General features: G+C 47.5%; 1 protein-coding gene across 7 annotated transcripts in view; it reads right to left on the bottom strand.

Annotated features, from left to right (window-relative positions):
• The window catches only part of LOC115120192 (spermatid perinuclear RNA-binding protein-like), a 186320-nt gene that overhangs the window by 41288 nt on the left and 123314 nt on the right, over window positions 1-21718 (bottom strand). For 5 of the 7 annotated variants that reach the window (XM_065007564.1, XM_065007569.1, XM_065007565.1 and 2 more), the window contains 3 exons: window positions 8138-8502; window positions 7737-7902; window positions 896-1058 (listed from right to left, as the gene is read on the bottom strand). In XM_065007564.1, the coding sequence (XP_064863636.1) occupies window positions 896-1058; window positions 7737-7902; window positions 8138-8502 (694 nt within the window). The remainder of the gene's footprint in view (window positions 1-895; window positions 1059-7736; window positions 7903-8137; window positions 8503-21718) is intronic. The other 2 variants (XM_065007567.1, XM_065007568.1) reach the window with 1 other exon arrangement.

Consider the following 21718-nt stretch of genomic DNA (forward strand, 5'->3'; position numbering starts at 1 on the left):
CCTAGCTGCGTTTAGTTAGCCCTCTAGCTGCGTTTAGTTAGCCCTCTAGCTGCGTTTAGTTAGCCCCTAGCTGCGTTTAGTTAGCCCCCTAGCTGCGTTTAGTTAGCCCCCTAGCTGCGTTTAGTTAGCCCCCTAGCTGCGTTTAGTTAGCCCCTAGCTGCGTTTAGTTAGCCCCTCTAGCTTTAGTTGGCCCTCTAGCTTTTAGTTAGCCCTCTAGCTGCGTTTAGTTAGCCCTCTAGCTGCGTTTAGTTAGCCCTCTAGCTGTGTTTAGTTAGCCCTCTAGCTGTGTTTAGTTAGCCCTCTAGCTGTGTTTAGTTAGCCCTGCAGCTGTGTTTAGTTAGCCCTGCAGCTGTGTTTAGTTAGCCCTGCAGCTGTGTTTAGTTAGCCCTGACAAAGAGGCCCAAGGATGTTTTACAGGCCAATGTAGCCAAGCTGTTGACAACATTACAAGCTACAGGGCAGCATAGTAGGGTGAAGAATCACTATGGCCGCCACTAAACATCTACCACTTTTCTTTTGGCTTGCAAGAAGACATGTTAATACCGATTTGAGACTACATGAGCCCTGAGCCTTATATGGCCCAGACTGTGTGCGTGCACCTGTCTATTTAGTTTGAACAAGAACTAGTGTCTTATGCATGTATTGTCTCCCCTAGGTGGAGAAATACAGGCACAGGGAGGAGCAGGGAACATGGATATATTCACTGATCGAGCTTACTGTGTCCCAGAGGAGCGCTGCTAACAACTACTGCTGCTGCTCGACACACACACCCTTTTTTATTCCTCTTCCCCCTACCCCCATTTCACCACCTCAGTTGGAGGGGGGAGGAAGAGACAACAGACAAACATAAACAGGAAAACAGCAGCTAGGTTTTACAAAGACGTGAGTGTGGTACCTTGTTCATCCCTGGTACCTTTTTCATCCGTGTCGCTGTCTTCTCTCATCTGTGGAGAGCTGAGGGTGACCTTCAGGGTGAGTTTGGGCTCTGTCGTGCAACACACCAAGATGGCCGCCTCTGGCACGCATCGGTGCACCTCGTACTTCTCCTCTGTTAGCTTCTATTAGGGGTCAGAGTTCAATCACAGAGGTGAAGGGTTAAAGGTCATAGCCAGAATAAACTGTACTTGAACGTTGACTGGGTCATTGCGATCTCAGCTGGTCTCAGTCCAGGCTGTGAAAGCCGTTAAGAGCAAACCCATTCACCAACACTACACAAACACTTGTGCGTGCACTCACGTACTACGTGCAGACACTTACGGGCACACACACACACATCCACTCACAGACAATGCATTTACAAAACAGATTATAAGAAGAGAGAGGGGGAGAACAAAAGATAAATAAAAAACGTGATTGATGTAGAGGCTGAAAGTTAGTTCTGCCGTGGAGGCTGAAAGCTAGTTCTGCCGTGGAGGCTGAAAGCTAGTTCTGCCGTGGAGGCTGAAAGCTAGTTCTGACGTGGAGGCTGAAAGCTAGTTCTGACGTGGAGGCTGAAAGCTAGTTCTGACGTGGAGGCTGAAAGCTAGTTCTGACGTGGAGGCTGAAAGCTAGTTCTGACGTGGAGGCTGAACGCTAGTTCTGGTGTGGAGGCTGAAAGCTAGTTCTGACGTGGAGGCTGAAAGCTAGTTCTGCCGTGGAGGCTGAAAGCTAGTTCTGCCGTGGAGGCTGAAAGCTAGTTCTGACGTGGAGGCTGAAAGCTAGTTCTGGTGTGGAGGCTGAAAGCTAGTTCTGACGTGGAGGCTGAAAGCTAGTTCTGACGTGGAGGCTGAAAGCTAGTTCTGACGTGGAGGCTGAAAGCTAGTTCTGACGTGGAGGCTGAAAGCTAGTTCTGCCGTGGAGGCTGAAAGCTAGTTCTGACGTGGAGGCTGAAAGCTAGTTCTGACGTGGAGAATGAAAGCTAGTTCTGACGTGGAAGCTGAAAGCTAGTTCTGACGTGGAAGCTGAAAGCTAGTTCTGACGTGGAGGCTGAAAGCTAGTTCTGGTGTGGAGGCTGAAAGATAGTTCTGACAAGGAGGCTGAAAGATAGTTATGGTGTGGAGGCTGAAAGCTAGTTCTGACATGGAGGCTGAAAGCTAGTTCTGACATGGAGGCTGAAAGCTAGTTCTGGTGTGGAGGCTCAAAGCTAGTTCTGGTGTGGAGGCTCAAAGCTAGTTCTGGTGTGGAGGCTCAAAGCTAGTTCTGGTGTGGAGGCTCAAAGCTAGTTCTGTCGCTATTAATTCCACACGCACAGTTACGATGCGTGTCTCCTTCTTATGCATCTTCCCTAATACACACACAGTTAAGATGTGTGTGCCAGTCCTTTATATTAAGTCTCTCCTCATATAAGGGAAATAAATTACCACTGGCACCAGTGATCCGGCTTAAAATCAGATTATGAATATTAGAGTGTCAGCAGCACTCAGACAGACACACACACACACACACACACGCACACACACACGCGCACACACTACCAACAATACATAAAAAATAACACTTACAAGGATACACAGCCAGTCTTTCTCACTCTAGGCTGTATCCTAGTATATTCAGTCTCTCTTTATGCTGTATCCTAGTGTATTCAGTCTCTCTCTAGGCTGTATCCTAGTGTATTCAGTCTCTCTCTAGGCTGTATCCTAGTGTATTCAGTCTCTCTCTAGGCTGTATCCTAGTGTATTCAGTCTCTCTCTAGGCTGTATCCTAGTGTATTCAGTCTCTCTCTAGGCTGTATCCTAGTGTATTCAGTCTCTCTCTAGGCTGTATCCTAGTGTATTCAGTCTCTCTCTCTAGGCTGTATCCGAGTGTATTCAGTCTCTCTCTCTAGGCTGTATCCTAGTGTATTCAGTCTTTCTCTAGGCTGTATCCTAGTGTATTCAGTCTCTCTCTCTAGGCTGTATCCTAGTGTATTCAGTCTCTCTCTCTAGGCTGTCTCCTAGTGTATTCAGTCTCCCTCTAGGCTGTATCCTAGTGTATTCAGTCTCTCTCTCTCTAGGCTGTATCCTAGTGTATTCAGTCTCTCCCTCTCTAGGCTGTATCCTAGTGTATTCAGTCTCCCTCTAGGCTGTATCCTAGTGTATTCAGTCTCTCTCTCTAGGCTGTCTCCTAGTGTATTCAGTCTCCCTCTAGGCTGTATCCTAGTGTATTCAGTCTCTCTCTCTCTAGGCTGTATCCTAGTGTATTCAGTCTCTCCCTCTCTAGGCTGTATCCTAGTGTATTCAGTCTCCCTCTAGGCTGTATCCTAGTGTATTCAGTCTCTCTCTCTAGGCTGTATCCTAGTGTATTCAGTCTCTCTCTAGGCTGTATCCTAGTGTATTCAGTCTCTCTCTCTCTAGGCTGTATCCTAGTGTATTCAGTCTCTCTCTCTCTAGGCTGTATCCTTGTGTATTCAGTCTCTCTCTAGGCTGTATCCTAGTGTATTCAGTCTCTCTCTCTAGGCTGTATCCTAGTGTATTCAGTCTTTCTCTCTCTAGGCTGTATCCTAGTGTATTCAGTCTCTCTCTCTCTAGGCTGTATCCTAGTGTATTCAGTCTCTCTCTCTAGGCTGTATCCTAGTGTATTCAGTCTCTCTCTAGGCTGTATCCTAGTGTATTCAGTCTCTCTCTAGGCTGTATCCTAGTGTATTCAGTCTCTCTCTAGGCTGTATCCTAGTGTATTCAGTCTCTCTCTCTCTAGGCTGTATCCTTGTGTATTCAGTCTCTCTCTAGGCTGTATCCTAGTGTATTCAGTCTCTCTCTCTCTAGGCTGTATCCTAGTGTATTCAGTCTCTCTCTCTCTAGGCTGTATCCTAGTGTATTCAGTCTCCCTCTCCAGGCTGTATCCTAGTGTATTCAGTCTCCCTCTAGGCTGTATCCTAGTGTATTCAGTCTCTCTCTCTAGGCTGTATCCTAGTGTATTCAGTCTTTCTCTAGGCTGTATCCTAGTGTATTCAGTCTCTCAGTCTCTCTCTAGTGTATTCAGTCTCTCTCTAGGCTGTATCCTAGTGTACTCAGTCTCTCTCTCTAGGCTGTATCCTAGTGTATTCAGTCTTTCTCTAGGCTGTATCCTAGTGTATTCAGTCCCTCTCTCTCTAGGCTGTATCCTAGTGTATTCAGTCTCTCTCTCTCTAGGCTGTATCCTAGTGTATTCAGTCTCTCTCTCTCTAGGCTGTATCCTAGTGTATTCAGTCTCTCTCTCTCTAGGCTGTATCCTTGTGTATTCAGTCTCTCTCTAGGCTGTATCCTAGTGTATTCAGTCTCTCTCTAGGCTGTATCCTTGTGTATTCAGTCTCTCTCTAGGCTGTATCCTAGTGTATTCAGTCTCTCTCTAGGCTGTATCCTAGTGTATTCAGTCTCTCTCTAGGCTGTCTCCTAGTGAATTCAGTCTCTATGTATGCTGTATCCTAGTGTATTCAGTTTCTCTCTAGGCTGTATCCTAGTGTATTCAGTCTCTCTCTTTATGCTGTATCCTAGTGTATTCAGTCTCTCTCTCTAGGCTGTATGCTAGTGTATTCAGTATCTCTTTATGCTGTATCCTAGTGTATTCAGTCTCTCTCTCTCTTTATGCTGTATCCTAGTGTATTCAGTCTCTCTCTAGGCTGTATCCTAGTGTATTCAGTATCTCTCTTTATGCTGTATCCTAGTGTATTCAGTCTTTCTCTAGGCTGTATCCGAGTGTATTCAGTTTCTCTCTCTTTATGCTGTATCCTAATTTAATTTTAATTTTACCTTTATTTAACCAGGCAAGTCAGTTAAGAACACATTCTTATTTTCAATGACGGCCTGGGAACAGTGGGTTAACTGCCTGTTCAGGGGCAGAACGACAGATTTGTACCTTGTCAGCTCGGGGGTTTGAACTCGCAACCTTCCGGTTACTAGTCCAACGCTCTAACCACTAGGCTACTCCCGACAAAACTGATGGCACTGTGATAGACTGCATCCAGTTTTCTGAGTAGAGTGTTGGAGGCTATTTTGTAAATGACATCGCCAAAGTCAAGGATCGGCAGGATAGTCAGTTTTACAAGGGTATGTTTAGCAGCATGAGTGAAGGAGGCTTTGTTGCGAAATAGGAAGCCGATTCTAGATTTCATTTTGGATTGGAGATGTTTAACATGAGTCTGGAAGGAGAGTTTACAGTCTTGCCAGACACCTAGGTATTTATAGTTGTCCACATATTCTAAGTCAGAACTGTCCAGAGTAGTGATGCTAAGCAGGCGGACGGGTGCGGAAAGCAATTGGTTGAAGAGCATGCATTTAGTTTTACTAGAGTTTAAGAGCAGTTGGAGGCCACGGAAGGAGTGTTGTGTGGCATCGAAGCTCGTTTGGGGGTTTGTTATTAAGACCGTGTCCAAAGAAGGGCCAGATGTATACAGAATGGTGTCGTCTGTGTAGAGGTGGATCAGCGAATCACCCGCAGCAAAAGCGATATCATTGATATATACAGAGAAAAGAGTCGGCCTGAGAATTGAACCCTGTGGCACCCCCATAGAGACTGCCAGAGGTCCGGACAACAGGCCCTCCGATTTGACACACTGAATTCTATCTGAGAAGTAGTTTGTAAACCAGGCGAGGCAGTCATTAGAGAAACCATGGATGTTGAGTCTGACGATAAGAATACAGTGATTGACCGAGTCGATGGCCAGGTCGATGAAGACGGCTGCACAGTACTGTTTTTAATCGATGGTGGTTATGATATCGTTTAGGACCTTGAGCGTGGCAGAGGTACACCCGTGACCAGCTCGGAAACCAGATTGCATAGCTGAGAAGGTACGGTGGGATTCGAGATGGTCAGTGATCTGTTTATTAACTTGGCTTTCGAAGACTTTAGAAAGGTAGTGCAGTGCGCCACAGACAGTTCCAATAAGACAGTTCCTATAAGACAGTTCCTATAAGACAGTGCCTATAAGACAGTGCCTATAAGACAGTGCCTATAAGACAGTGCCTATAAGACAGTGCCTATAAGACAGTGCCTATAAGACAGGTATACCTGTCTATGTAGCTAAGTAAGTATAACCTTAACTACATATGTGCACGTATGCGAGCGTGTGTGTTTTCTGTTCCTGCCGTGCACGTGTTTTACTAATTAGTAAATCTCCTGGCTGACACTTCTATATTAATTACACATGCTAGCAGCGTATTAATACAACAGTATCTTCCTCTCTCTGCTTCTGTTCCTGCCCTCTCCACGACGTCTTCCCCGAGCCTACTCTCTGATTCTGCCCCTAGGCTACTCTCTGATTCTGCCATTAGGCTACTCTCTGATTCTGCCATTAGGCTACTCTCTGATTCTGCCATTAGGCTACTCTCTGATTCTGCCCCTAGTCTACTCTGATTCTGCCATTAGGCTACTCTCTGATTCTGCCCCTAGCCTACTCTCTGATTCTGCCCCCAGCCTACTCTCTGATTCTGCCCCCAGCCTACTCTCTGATTCTGCCCCCAGCCTACTCTCTGATTCTGCCCCCAGCCTACTCTCTGATTCTGCCCCCAGCCTACTCTCTGATTCTGCCCCTAGGCTACTCTCTGATTCTGCCCCTAGCCTACTCTCTGATTCTGCCCCCAGCCTACTCTCTGATTCTGCCCCTAGCCTACTCTCTGATTCTGCCATTAGGCTACTCTCTGATTCTGCCATTAGGCTACTCTCTGATTCTGCCATTAGCCTACTCTCTGATTCTGCCCCTAGCCTACTCTCTGATTCTGCCATTAGCCTACTCTCTGATTCTGCCATTAGCCTACTCTCTGATTCTGCCATTAGGCTACTCTCTGATTCTGCTCCCAGCCTACTCTCTGATTCTGCTCCCAGCCTACTCTCTGATTCTGCCCCTAGCCTACTCTCTGATTCTGCCCCTAGCCTACTCTCTGATTCTGCCCCTAGCCTACTCTCTGATTCTGCCCCTAGCCTACTCTCTGATTCTGCCCCTAGCCTACTCTCTGATTCTGCCCCTAGCCTACTCTCTGATTCTGCCCCTAGCCTACTCTCTGATTCTGCCATGTCCATTGTGACTTTACAGAGCACACACTTTTACAGGATGGATGATGCTGGGATAAGGAGGACTGACTGACTTCTTACAGGATGGATGATGCTGGGATAAGGAGGACTGACTGACTTCTTACAGGATGGATGATGCTGGGATAAGGAGGACTGACTGACTTCTTACAGGATGGATGATGCTGGGATATGGAGGACTGACTGACTTCTTACAGGATGGATGATGCTGGGGTAAGGAGGACTGACTGACTTCTTACAGGATGGATGATGCTGGGGTAAGGAGGACTGACTGACTTCTTACAGGATGGATGATGCTGGGGTAAGGAGGACTGACTGACTTCTTACAGGATGGATGATGCTGGGATAAGGAGGACTGACTGACTTCTTACAGGATGGATGATGCTGGGATAAGGAGGACTGACTGACTTCTTACAGGATGGATGATGCTGGGGTAAGGAGGACTGACTGACTTCTTACAGGATGGATGATGCTGGGGTAAGGAGGACTGACTGACTTCTTACAGGATGGATGATGCTGGGATAAGGAGGACTGACTGACTTCTTACAGGATGGATGATGCTGGGATAAGGAGGACTGACTGACTTCTTACAGGATGTTGGACCAGTATTTACTACATTACAAAAGTCCATCTACCTTTTGCACACAGGTGTTGAGTGTTTATTACCAACAGAAGGAGAATACATGAGCCGAATATGCCACAGTGTGTGTGTGTGTGTGTGTGTGTGTGTGTGTGTGTGTGTGTGTGTGTGTGTGTGTGTGTGTCTCACTCTCTCTTACCTGTATCTGCAGCGGCAGGTTATCACAGACCGCACACAGCAGTGTCTCTGTTGGTTTCTCTCTACACATCAGCACCAGCTCCAGGTCCATGTCCTGTTTGATGAGCAGACCTTTAGCCACCAGGCCGATCCTCATCACGCCACACAGAACACCTCCACTGGGCTCACTGAGGATAACAGACAGATAGCCGGGTTACACTCTAAACATTTAAACCACCTATCAGACCTAGGTCAAATTTGGGGTTTGCAATTATTTAAACCCAGGTCATCCCAAAAACCTCATAAAATCAACAAGATCATAAAAATATGCCAGGACCTGAAGACCAAAAATTTTAGTCTAACCAGCAGTCACCAGACAGCCCCCTATATCCTATCATGCATCGGTTAGAACCAGATGCCCACCTGCTACCGCCGTCTGTGGAGTCATCTGGGCTGGCTCTGGGACTAAGACTGGGGTCGTCGTTAGGGTTAAGGTCATCGTCATGGTCACAGCTACCATCCTTTGGCACCGGGCTGTCTGTGGGGTTGGGCTGGCCGACTGCTGCGTCGGACTGACCGTCTGTCTGGCCGACTGCTGCGTCTGTCTGGCTGTTGCTCTGCACCGATTGAACGTTGTTCTGGTCTATCCAATCAGAGACGTGTTTGAGGGCACCCTCCACGGTGGACACCAGGGTCTGGACCGCCTCCAGCTCAGACGATGATGGGTAGACGGAGGAGTGCTTGGCCATGACGTGACGGTCATCATTACCGAACGAACGGAAGGACCTCTGTGGGGGAGGGGGAGAGTAAAGAACACAATGAACTCACACACAAAAATAACACAATAAAAGTCCAAGGCACATTCTCCCACCCTCACAATCACAATCTCCCCCCACAGGGATGGCGTGCATCTCACAGATGAGGGAAACAACCTTTTCCTTGAGAGTCTGAGAGCTGATCTCTCCTCCGTTGTAGCAAGACGCACACAGTAATTCTCACCACCACACTCACTGCCACTTGCCAGCCACGCCACGAACCCAAAGGCTCGACCTTATAAATTATAATAAGTGTGTGTGTGTGCGTGTGTCAGGAGGGGGCTGTCAAAACTAGAGGTCGACCGATTATGATTTTTCAACGCCGATACCGATTATTGGAGGACAAAAAAAAGGCCAGTACCGATTAAATCGGCCGATTTTTGCGATTTATTTGTAATAATGACAATTACAACAATACTGAATGAACACTTATTCTCACTTAATATAATACATCAATAAAATCAATTTAGCCTCAAATAAATAATGAAACATGTTCAATTTGGTTTAAATAATGCAAAAACAAAGTGTTGGAGAAGAAAGTAAAAGTGCAATATGTGCTATGTAAGAAAGCTAACGTTTCAGTTGCTTGCTCAGAACATGAGAACATATGAAAGCTGGAGGTTCCTTTTAACATGAGTCTTCAATATTCCCAGGTAAGAAGTTTTAGGTTGTAGTTATTATAGGAATTATAGGACTATTTCTCTCTATACCATTTGTATTTCATATACCTTTGACTATTGGATGTTCTTATAGGCACTTTAGTATTGCCAGTGTAACAGTATAGCTTCCGGCCCTCTCCTCGCTCCTCCCTGGGCTCGAACCAGGAACTCAACGACAACAGCCACCCTCGAAGCAGCGTTACCCATGCAGAACATGGGGAACAACTACTCCAAGTCTCAGAGCGAGTGACGTTTGAAATGCTATTAGCGCGCACCCCGCTAACTAGCTAGCCATTTCACATCACATTGTTACACCAGCCTAATCTCGGGAGTTGATAGGTTTGAAGTCATAAACAGCAGAGCTGCTGGCAAAACGCATGAAAGTGCTGTTTGAATGAATGCTTATGAACCTGCTGGTGCCTACCATCACTCAGTCAGACTGCTCTATCAAATCATAGACTTAATTATAACATAATAACACACAGAAATGCGAGCCTTAGGTCATTAATATGGTCGAATCCGGAAACTATCATCTCGAAAACAAGACGTTTATTCTTTCAGTGAAATACGGAACCGTTCCGTATTTTATCTAACGGGTGGCATTAATCAGTCTAAATATTCCTGTTACATTGCACAACCTTCAATGTTATGTCATAATTACGTAAAACTCTGGCAAATTAGTTCGCAATGAGCCAGGCTGCCCAAACTGTTGCATATACCCTGACTCTACGTGCAATGAACGCAAGAGAAGTGACACAATTTCACCTGGTTAATATTGCCTGCTAACCTGGATTTCTTTTAGCTAAATATGCAGGTTTAAAAATATATACTTCTGTGTATTGATTTTAAGAAAGGCATTGATGTTTATGGTTAGATACACATTGGAGCTACAACAGTCCTTTTTCACGAATGCACACCGCATGGATTATATGCAACGCAGGACACGCTAGATAAACTAGTAATATCATCAACCATGTGTAGTTATAACTAGTGATTATGATTGATTAAGTTTAATGCCAGCTAGCAACTTACCTTGGCTTCTTACTGCATTTGCGTAACAGGCGGGCTCCTCGTGAGGCAGGTGGTTAGAGTGTTGGACTAGTTAACCGTAAGGTTGCAAGTTTGAATCCCTGAGCTGACAAGGTAAAAATCAAGAGGCTACATACACAGTGTGGTACGGTGTACCTGTAATTACTAACATTTATTTGACTACTGTATTTAATAATTGTGAGATGAAATGGACGTGTGTACTGTGTTTTTGTGTTTACACAGCGGACTCTGCGAAGCGAGTATGTTGTTGTGTGTGTGTGTGTGTGTGTGTGTGTGTGTGTGTGCGTTCCAACTGCCAAGAGTGTTATATTTACCTTTGCTCTATGCTTGCTTTTACACCAAACCAATTACACAAGACATTCACCGCTCCACTGCGGCTGAAGCCAGTCAGCCACATTACATAAACACATTAGATGGTGTAATACATGTGGAGCTGTGCTGTGTAGTGAATGTGCAGCACTGCCCTCCAATAATAATATCTTCAGTCCAGTCACTTACTGGTCTGGTAGCACGCTAACCACTTACTGGTCTGGTAGCCCGCTAACCACTTACTGGTCTGGTAGCACGCTAACCACTTACTGGTCTGGTAGCACGCTAACCACTTACTGGTCTGGTAGCCCGCTAACCACTTACTGGTCTGGTAGCCCGCTAACCACTTACTGGTCTGGTAGCCCGCTAACCACTTACTGGTCTGGTAGCCCGCTAACCACTTACTGGTCTGGTAGCCCGCTAACCACTTACTGGTCTGGTAGCCCACTAACCACTTACTGGTCTGGTAGCACGCTAACCACTTACTGGTCTGGTAGCACGCTAACCACTTACTGGTCTGGTAGCACGCTAACCACTTACTGGTCTGGTAGCACGCTAACCACTTACTGGTCTGGTAGCATGCAAAGCCCTGTTCCTGCACACATACAGACACACACCCTCGCTATTCCCCCATAAACTGGCTGACCAGGTGTCACGGTCAAAATATTGTGTGCGGTTCGGAATGTGACAAATGGAACAATTTGATTAATGTTTAAACAGGCATTTTTTTCCTGTTAAAACCACAACAAAAAATCATAAAATTCCACATCAATGCAGAACAACGGTCCTATTATGTATGTATGACTGCTAGGGCCTGGTAATGAAGTTCTATCCACCGCAGTCATATACCCTTGAAAGCACCTCGGCTACGGCATGTGTGTCTGTCTGGAAGGGTACACTACGGCATGTGTGTCTGTCTGGAAGGGTACACTACGGCATGTGTGTCTGTCTGGAAGGGTACACTACAGCATGTGTGTCTGTCTGGAAGGGTACACTACGGCATGCGTGTCTGGAAGGGTACACTACGGCATGTCTGTGTCTGTCTGGAAGGGTACACTACGACATGTGTGTCTGTCTGTCTGGAAGGGTACACTACGACATGTGTGTCTGTCTGGAAGGGTACACTACGACATGTGTGTCTGTCTGGAAGGGTACACTACGACATGTGTGTCTGGAAGGGTACACTACGACATGTGTGTCTGGAAGGGTACACTACGACATGTGTGTCTGGAAGGGTACACTACGACATGTGTGTCTGGAAGGGTACACTACGACATGTGTGTCTGGAAGGGTACACTACGGCATGTGTGTCTGTCTGTCTGGAAGGGTACACTACGGCATGTGTGTCTGTCTGTCTGGAAGGGTACACTACGGCATGTGTGTCTGTCTGTCTGTCTGGAAGGGTACACTACGGCATGTGTGTCTGTCTGTCTGTCTGGAAGGGTACACTACGGCATGTGTGTCTGTCTGGAAGGGTACACTACGGCATGTGTGTGTGTCTGTCTGGAAGGGTACACTACGGCATGTGTGTCTGTCTGGAAGGGTACACTACGGCATGTGTGTCTGTCTGGAAGGGTACACTACGGCATGTGTGTCTGTCTGTCTGGAAGGGTACACTACGACATGTCTGTCTGTCTGGAAGGGTACACTACGGCATGTGTCTGTCTGGAAGGGTACACTACGGCATGTGTCTGTCTGGAAGGGTACACTACGGCATGTGTGTGTCTGTCTGGAAGGGTACACTACGGCATGCGTGTCTGTCTGTCTGGAAGGGTACACTACGACATGTCTGTCTGTCTGGAAGGGTACACTACGGCATGTGTGTCTGGAAGGGTACACTACGACATGTCTGTCTGTCTGGAAGGGTACACTACGGCATGTGTGTCTGTCTGGAAGGGTACACTACGGCATGTGTGTCTGGAAGGGTACACTACGGCATGTGTGTCTGTCTGGAAGGGTACACTACGGCATGTGTGTCTGTCTGGAAGGGTACACTACGGCATGTGTGTCTGTCTGGAAGGGTACACTACGACATGTCTGTGTGTCTGGAAGGGTACACTACGGCATGTCTGTGTGTCTGGAAGGGTACACTACGACATGTCTGTCTGTCTGGAAGGGTACACTACGACATGTCTGTGTGTCTGGAAGGGTACACTACGGCATGCGTGTCTGTCTGTCTGGAAGGGTACACTACGGCATGTCTGTCTGTCTGTCTGGAAGGGTACACTACGGCATGTCTGTCTGTCTGTCTGGAAGGGTACACTACGGCATGTCTGTCTGTCTGGAAGGGTACACTACGGCATGTGTGTCTGTCTGGAAGGGTACACTACGGCATGTGTGTCTGTCTGGAAGGGTACACTACGACATGTGTGTCTGTCTGTCTGGAAGGGTACACTACGGCATGTCTGTCTGTCTGTCTGGAAGGGTACACTACGGCATGTCTGTCTGGAAGGGTACACTACGGCATGCGTGTCTGTCTGTCTGGAAGGGTACACTACGGCATGTCTGTCTGTCTGTCTGTCTGGAAGGGTACACTACGGCATGTCTGTCTGTCTGGAAGGGTACACTACGACATGTGTGTCTGTCTGGAAGGGTACACTACGGCATGTGTGTCTGTCTGGAAGGGTACACTACGACATGTGTGTCTGTCTGGAAGGGTACACTACGGCATGCGTGTCTGTCTGGAAGGGTACACTACGGCATGCGTGTCTGTCTGGAAGGGTACACTACGGCATGCGTGTCTGTCTGTCTGGAAGGGTACACTACGGCATGTGTGTCTCTCTGGAAGGTTACACTACGACATGTGTGTCTGTCTAGAAGGGTACACTACGGCATGCGTGTCTGTCTGTCTGGAAGGGTACACTACGGCATGTGTCTGTCTGGAAGGGTACACTACGGCATGCGTGTCTGTCTGTCTGGAAGGGTACACTACGGCATGTGTGTCTGTCTGGAAGGGTACACTACGGCATGTGTGTCTGTCTGGAAGGGTACACTACGACATGTGTGTCTGTCTGGAAGGGTACACTACGGCATGCGTGTCTGTCTGTCTGGAAGGGTACACTACGGCATGTGTCTGTCTGGAAGGGTACACTACGGCATGTGTCTGTCTGGAAGGGTACACTACGGCATGTCTGTCTGTCTGTCTGGATGGGTACACTACGACATGTCTGTCTGGATGGGTACACTACGACATGTCTGTCTGGAAGGGTACACTACGGCATGTCTGTCTGTCTGTCTGTCTGGAAGGGTACACTACGGCATGTCTGTCTGTCTGTCTGTCTGGAAGGGTACACTACGGCATGTCTGTCTGTCTGTCTGGAAGGGTACACTACGGCATGTCTGTCTGTCTGTCTGGAAGGGTACACTACGGCATGTCTGTCTGTCTGTCTGGAAGGGTACACTACGGCATGTCTGTCTGTCTGTCTGGAAGGGTACACTACGGCATGTGTCTGTCTGGAAGGGTACACTACGGCATGTGTCTGTCTAGAAGGGTACACTACGGCATGTCTGTCTGTCTGTCTGGAAGGGTACACTACGACATGTCTGTCTGGAAGGGTACACTACGACATGTCTGTCTGTCTGTCTGGAAGGGTACACTACGACATGTCTGTCTGTCTGTCTGTCTGGAAGGGTACACTACGGCATGTCTGTCTGTCTGGAAGGGTACACTACGGCTTTTAAATGCCGACACAAAACCTTCTTTGGAGATCATTTCGAAGCGCAACTAAACTGCCATTTTACTTGTCTGTAAAGGAATGCCACTTCTGCAGTGGGACTAACGTCCATCAACAGGGGACCAGAACTGTCAATCAAATTATCTAGAGACCACTCTCTCCTAAAAAAAGTACTTTAAAGTTGGTTAAATACCGTGACTTACCAAGAGGTTTACTAGAAAGAAAACATCTTCTGCCAGGAATCGACTCCTAAGATTCAGGATTTTTGGAATGGAGAAGACTGATTATTTGAAGTACTTCTGAGAACAAACACATGTATCTTTCATAGCGAGCAAGTGAAAGACGGACAGAGAAGGCAGGGACACAGTAGAAGGCAGGGACACAGTAGAAGGCAGGGACACAGTAGAAGGCAGGGACACAGTAGAAGGCAGGGACACAGTAGAAGGCAGGGACACAGAGAAGGCAGGGACACAGAATGAAGGGACACAGTAGAAGGCAGGGACACAGTAGAAGGAAGGGACACAGTAGAAGGAAGGGACACAGTAGAAGGAAGGGACACAGTAGAAGGAAGGGACACAGTAGAAGGCAGGGACACAGTAGAAGGCAGGGACACAGTAGAAGGAAGGGACACAGTAGAAGGAAGGGACACAGTAGAAGGAAGGGACACAGTAGAAGGAAGGGACACAGAGAAGGAAGGGACACAGTAGAAGGCAGGTCACCAGGCAGATGTATTTAGCAATTTTTGCCGTGTAATGTCTCGCAACTTCTGTAAAACAGGGCCTATCATCAATGAATCGTCAATAAAACATCAGTGCCATTAATAGGCTAGGATATTCTACATGCAATAGACCGAAGACTGAACGTACTCTCGCATTATTAGCTAAGAGAAAGAGCAGGCAGGCCAGCTGCACTGTGATTTTAATATTGTGTAAAAAAAAAATACAAAAATAAAATACATTGTCCCATTAGGGATTTTCTTAACGTTAAGGAAATAACATCATGTTAACGTTTTGTATACAATAACTAATGTGCAGAGAGAGAGAGAGTTGCCCTCTCGGGAACAATGCACATACTGTTCAGTGATGTGTGTGTACCATTCCTATTGTGAGTGTAAAATGTAAAGGTATGTATCGTGTGTGCGGATTTTTTTTGTGTGTGTGTGTGTGCCATGTGGAGTGTTTCGCACACTTGTGTGTATCACATGGCCATAGTAAGTGTTGTGTGAACAGAGTGATGCTGTGTGTGATGAATGTATCCAGGCTCATGGAAGGGCAGGTCAGCAGAGTGACATGGAGGAGAGAGGAGAGGGATAGGACCAGCCCAGGGCAGATTGCATAAAAAATTCAGCCTGTGATTTATCAGCACAACGCTTGATAGCTCCTGCACAAAAGATGGCCCCGTTTTATTGTGGTTTTAACAACCTTTCAAATTACCACACACACGTGCGCAGGGCAGACACACACACACACACACACACACAGAAAGCCGGATCCTTTTCCCAATTACTTAGTCTCAGCGAGTGGGGTCAGTCAACCACTATAAATCTGGTATAGAGAGAGACAATGAGAGATCCAGTATACTGTGTGTACACACACACACACACACACACACACACACACACACACACACACACACACACACCATCAATCAGTAAGTCCTAGCTCAGTTTGAGGTCCTGACAGCAACTGCCATTTTACACACTTCTACCATAAACACTACAATACCCAGCGTGCATTGATAAGAGCATAGCTAAGGATAATATTCCATGTTCCAGAACTACAACACAAAACTAGGATCGATTTGGATCTTTTAAATCATAATGAATAACAGGCGGGACCTAATCCTAGATCACTAATGATATTCATTCTGTCCTGGCCCGAGCAGAGCTGAGGAGTATAACAAGGTCTCAACACTCTCCCTGAGAAGTCAATAGAGATATAGATGCCAGACGGATTGTGTCTGTGTGTGTGTGTGTGTGTGTCTCCATAAATTATAAAATCAAATTAAAAAACAATAAGGAAGCAGGGCTCTGTAGTGTGCTGTGGTGTCATGTGCTGTGGTATGTGCTGTGGTGTGTGGTATGGAGTGGTGTGGTATGTGCTGTGGTATGTATGTGCTGTGGTGTGCGGTATGGAGTGGTGTGGTATGTGCTGTGGTATGTATGTGCTGTGGTGTGTGGTATGGAGTGGTGTGGTATGTGCTGTGGTATGTATGTGCAGTGGTGTGTGGTATGGAGTGGTGTGGTATGTGATGTGGTATGTATGTGCTGTGGTGTGTGGTATGGAGTGGTGTGGTATGTGCTGTGGTATGTATGTGCTGTGGTGTGTGGTATGGAGTGGTGTGGTATGTGCTGTGGTATGTATGTGGTATGTATGTGCTGTGGGGTGTGGTATGTGCTGTGGTGTGTGGTATGGATTGGTGTGGTATGTATGTGCTGTGGTGTGTGGTATGGAGTGGTGTGGTATGTATGTGCTGTGGTGTGTGGCATGGAGTGGTGTGGTATGTGCGGTGGTATATATGTGCTGTGTGGTATGGAGTGGTGTGGTATGTGCTGTGGTATGTGCTGTGGTAGGCTTTGGCGGTATTCAGTATATACCGTATACCGGGATATTTGGGAAAAGCCACTGGATGGTTTTTCAATACCGTGGAAACTATTTATTTTAAAAATAGTTTTTTATAAATTTCAATATTTGTAGCAACTTTTTAAGTAAATGCCTGCAGTCAACTTGGGCATATTGCCCAAGTTGACTGCAGGCATTTACTTAAAAAGTTAGGAGATAAAGAACATTGCATTCTTCATTTCACCTGTCACATTAATATTTAGCTTACGGTAGTCCCCAGTCACGTGTCATGTGGTGTTTGTTTACAAGCACACAACGATGAGAGACCAGAGCCTTGTAGTCATGCAGCATGCGCCAGGTAATCGAAGTATGGTATGGAATTCACAACTAAATGTTTGCCAGGTAGATATCTTACAACTATTAACTTAACTGCCTAAAATCTTCTAAATGCTCTGCAGTTGTGCATTTGGTTTGCGGGTTGGAGCGAGCAGTCGCATCCGCACATCGGTCTGCACTTCGGTCTGCAGGTAGTATAACTTTTCATTACATTTCATTATAGTACAACGGTTTGATTTGTCTAATCTTAGCAATTTCTTCTTAGCTAGCTACATAGCCGTCTTTGTATCAAAGATAATTGCGTAATTATCGTATTTCGTCGTCCTAACGTATCTGCCCAGCAGCTAGCCAGCTAGCTAACGCCCACCGTCTACATAGCTAGCTACATAGCCGTCTCTGTATCAAAGATAATTGTGTAGATAATTGTGTAGTCTAGAGCGATTTTCTAGGTTACCTAGCCAGCTATTGTCGTTCTTTTAACGCAACGTAACGTAATCAACACTGCTAGCTAGCTAGCCAGCTAGCCCCTGAATCAACAACGCAGCCAGCTATTTGTCGTCCTCAACGTAGGAGACACTGCTAGCTAGCCAACAGCTAGCCAACGTCTACCGATTAGAACTCAACAACCCGGTCGCATTCCGCCTCGCTCCACAGGTAGTATCACATTTTCATTTCATTTCATTACAGTATAACGGTTTGATATGTTTGATCGTAGCTAGCTACATAGCCGTCTCTGTATCAAAGATAATTGTGTAGTCTAGAGCGATTTTCTAGGTTACCTTGCCAGCTATTGTCGTTCTTTTAACGCAAGGTAACGTAATCAACAACGCAGCCACTGCCAGCTAGCCTACAAAGTCAACAACGCAGCCACTGCCAGCTAGCCTACTTCAGCAGTACTGTATCATTTTTAATCATTTTAGTCAATAAGATTCTTGCTACGTAAGCTCAACTTTCTGAACATTCGAGACGTGTAGTCCACTTGTCATTCCAATCTCCTTTGCATTAGCGTAGCCTCTTCTGTAGCCTGTCAACTATGTGTCTGTCTATCCCTGTTCTCTCCTCTCTGCACAGACCATACAAACGCTCCACACCCGCGTGGCCGCGGCCACCTAATCTGGTGGTCCCAGCGCGCACGACCCACGTGGAGTTCCAGGTCTCCGGTAGCCTCTGGAACTGCCGATCTGCGGCCAACAAGGCAGAGTTCATCTCAGCCTATGCCTCCCTCCAGTCCCTCGACTTCTTGGCACTGACGGAAACATGGATCACCACAGATAACACTGCTACTCCTACTGCTCTCTCTTCGTCCGCCCACGTGTTCTCGCACACCCGAGAGCTTCTGGTCAGCGGGGTGGTGGCACCGGGATCCTCATCTCTCCCAAGTGGTCATTCTCTCTTTCTCCCCTTACCCATCTGTCTATCGCCTCCTTTGAATTCCATGCTGTCACAGTTACCAGCCCTTTCAAGCTTAACATCCTTATCATTTATCGCCCTCCAGGTTCCCTCGGAGAGTTCATCAATGAGCTTGATGCCTTGATAAGCTCCTTTCCTGAGGACGGCTCACCTCTCACAGTTCTGGGCGACTTTAACCTCCCCACGTCTACCTTTGACTCATTCCTCTCTGCCTCCTTCTTTCCACTCCTCTCCTCTTTTGACCTCACCCTCTCACCTTCCCCCCTACTCACAAGGCAGGCAATACGCTCGACCTCATCTTTACTAGATGCTGTTCTTCCACTAACCTCATTGCAACTCCCCTCCAAGTCTCCGACCACTACCTTGTATCCTTTTCCCTCTCGCTCTCATCCAACACTTCCCACACTGCCCCTACTCGGATGGTATCACGCCGTCCCAACCTTCGCTCTCTCTCCCCGCTACTCTCTCCTCTTCCATCCTATCATCTCTTCCCTCTGCTCAAACCTTCTCCAACCTATCTCCTGATTCTGCCTCCTCAACCCTCCTCTCCTCCTTTCTGCATCCTTTGACTCTCTATGTCCCCTATCCTCCAGGCCGGCTCGGTCCTCCTCCCCGCTCCGTGGCTCGACGACTCATTGCGAGCTCACAGAACAGGGCTCCGGGCAGCCGAGCGGAAATGGAGGAAAACTTCGCCTCCCTGCGGACCTGGCATCCTTTCACTCCCTCCTCTCTACATTTTCCTCTTCTGTCGCTGCTGCTAAAGCCACTTTCTACCACTCTAAATTCCAAGCATCTGCCTCTAACCCTTGGAAGCTCTTTGCCACCTTCTCCTCCCTCCTGAATCCCCCCCTCCTCCCTCTCTGCAGATGACTTCGTCAACCATTTTGAAAAGAAGGTCGACGACATCCGATCCTCGTTTGCTAAGTCAAACGACACCGCTGGTTCTGCTCACACTGCCCTACCCTGTGCTCTGACCTCTTTCTCCCCTCTCTCTCCAGATGAAATCTTGCGTCTTGTGACGGCCGGCCGCCCAACAACCTGCCCGCTTGACCCTATCCCCTCCTCTCTTCTCCAGACCATTTCCGGAGACCTTCTCCCTTACCTCACCTCGCTCATCAACTCATCCCTGACCGCTGGCTCGTCCCTTCCGTCTTCAAGAGAGCGAGAGTTGCACCCCTTCTGAAAAAACCTACACTCGATCCCTCCGATGTCAACAACTACAGACCAGTATCCCTTCTTTCTTTTCTCTCCAAAACTCTTGAACGTGCCGTCCTTGGCCAGCTCTCCCGCTATCTCTCTCAGAATGACCTTCTTGATCCAAATCAGTCAGGTTTCAAGACTAGTCATTCAACTGAGACTGCTCTTCTCTGTATCACGGAGCGCTCCGCACTGCTAAAGCTAACTCCCTCTCCTCTGCTCTCATCCTTCTAGACCTATCGGCTGCCTTCGATACTGTGAACCATCAGATCCTCCTCTCCACCCTCTCCGAGTTGGGCATCTCCGGCGCGGCCCACGCTTGATTGCGTCCTACCTGACAGGTCGCTCCTACCAGGTGGCGTGGCGAGAATCCGTCTCCTCACCACGTGCTCTCACCACTGGTGTCCCCAGGGCTCTGTTCTAGGCCCTCTCCCTATTCTCGCTATACACCAAGTCACTTGGCTCTGTCATAACCTCACATGGTCTCTCCTATCATTGCTATGCAGACGACACACAATTAATCTTCTCCTTTCCCCCTTCTGATGACCAGGTGGCGAATCGCATCTCTGCATGTCTGGCAGACATATCAGTGTGGATGACGGATCACCACCTCAAGCTGAACCTCGGCAAGACGGAGCTGCTCTTCCTCCCGGGGAAGGACTGCCCGTTCCATGATCTCGCCATCTCGGTTGACAACTCCACTGTGTCCTCCTCCCAGAGCGCTAAGAACCTTGGCGTGATCCTGGACAACACCCTGTCGTTCTCAACTAACATCAAGGCGGTGGCCCGTTCCTGTAGGTTCATGCTCTACAACATCCGCAGAGTACGACCCTGCCTCACACAGGAAGCGGCGCAGGTCCTAATCCAGGCACTTGTCATCTCCCGTCTGGATTACTGCAACTCGCTGTTGGCTGGGCTCCCTGCCTGTGCCATTAAACCCCTACAACTCATCCAGAACGCCGCAGCCCGTCTGGTGTTCAACCTTCCCAAGTTCTCTCACGTCACCCCGCTCCTCCGCTCTCTCCACTGGCTTCCAGTTGAAGCTCGCATCCGCTACAAGACCATGGTGCTTGCCTACGGAGCTGTGAGGGGAACGGCACCTCAGTACCTCCAGGCTCTGATCAGGCCCTACACCCAAACAAGGGCACTGCGTTCATCCACCTCTGGCCTGCTCGCCTCCCTACCACTGAGGAAGTACAGTTCCCGCTCAGCCCAGTCAAAACTGTTCGCTGCTCTGGCCCCCCAATGGTGGAACAAACTCCCTCACGACGCCAGGACAGCGGAGTCAATCACCACCTTCCGGAGACACCTGAAACCCCACCTCTTTAAGGAATACCTAGGATAGGATAAAGTAATCCTTCTCACCCCCCTTAAAAGATTTAGATGCACTATTGTAAAGTGGCTGCTCCACTGGATGTCATAAGGTGAATGCACCAATTTGTAAGTCGCTCTGGATAAGAGCGTCTGCTAAATGACTTAAATGTAAATGTAAATGTAATTTAGTATCTAGTTCGTTTCTAGCTAAGTTGTTAGCTTCTTCCAAAATGAAGCATTTGCGAGGTAACAGCAGAGAATCCTTTCCTGGATCAAGAGCCTTGCTGCCTAATATTTGTTTTGTGCTTGCAGAAAATGTGAGAAGAATTTTTTTGTTACTTTTATACTTACATAGTTTAGGTCAGAAACTGTACAAAATGTTCGCAATGTAGTCGTTAGCATTTAGTTAGCATTCTCTATGAGGACACCTTAGTACATATTTGCATTTTTTTAGCATTCTGGTTAGTGACGTGTTTTGGGCTTTGAATATTAGTACTTTTAAATAAATACCTGCAGTCAACTTGTGCACTAGGTAATAGATAAAGCAGATCGCATTCATCATTTCGTCTATTATATCATTTGCCTGTATGAAGCTTACCGGTGCTATGAAGCTTACCGGTGCTATGAAGCTTACCGGTGCTATGAAGCTTACCGGTGCTATGAAGCTTACTGGTGCTAT

The sequence above is a fragment of the Oncorhynchus nerka genome, linkage group LG22, assembly GCF_034236695.1.
Source record: "Oncorhynchus nerka isolate Pitt River linkage group LG22, Oner_Uvic_2.0, whole genome shotgun sequence".
NCBI lineage: Eukaryota > Metazoa > Chordata > Actinopteri > Salmoniformes > Salmonidae > Oncorhynchus > Oncorhynchus nerka.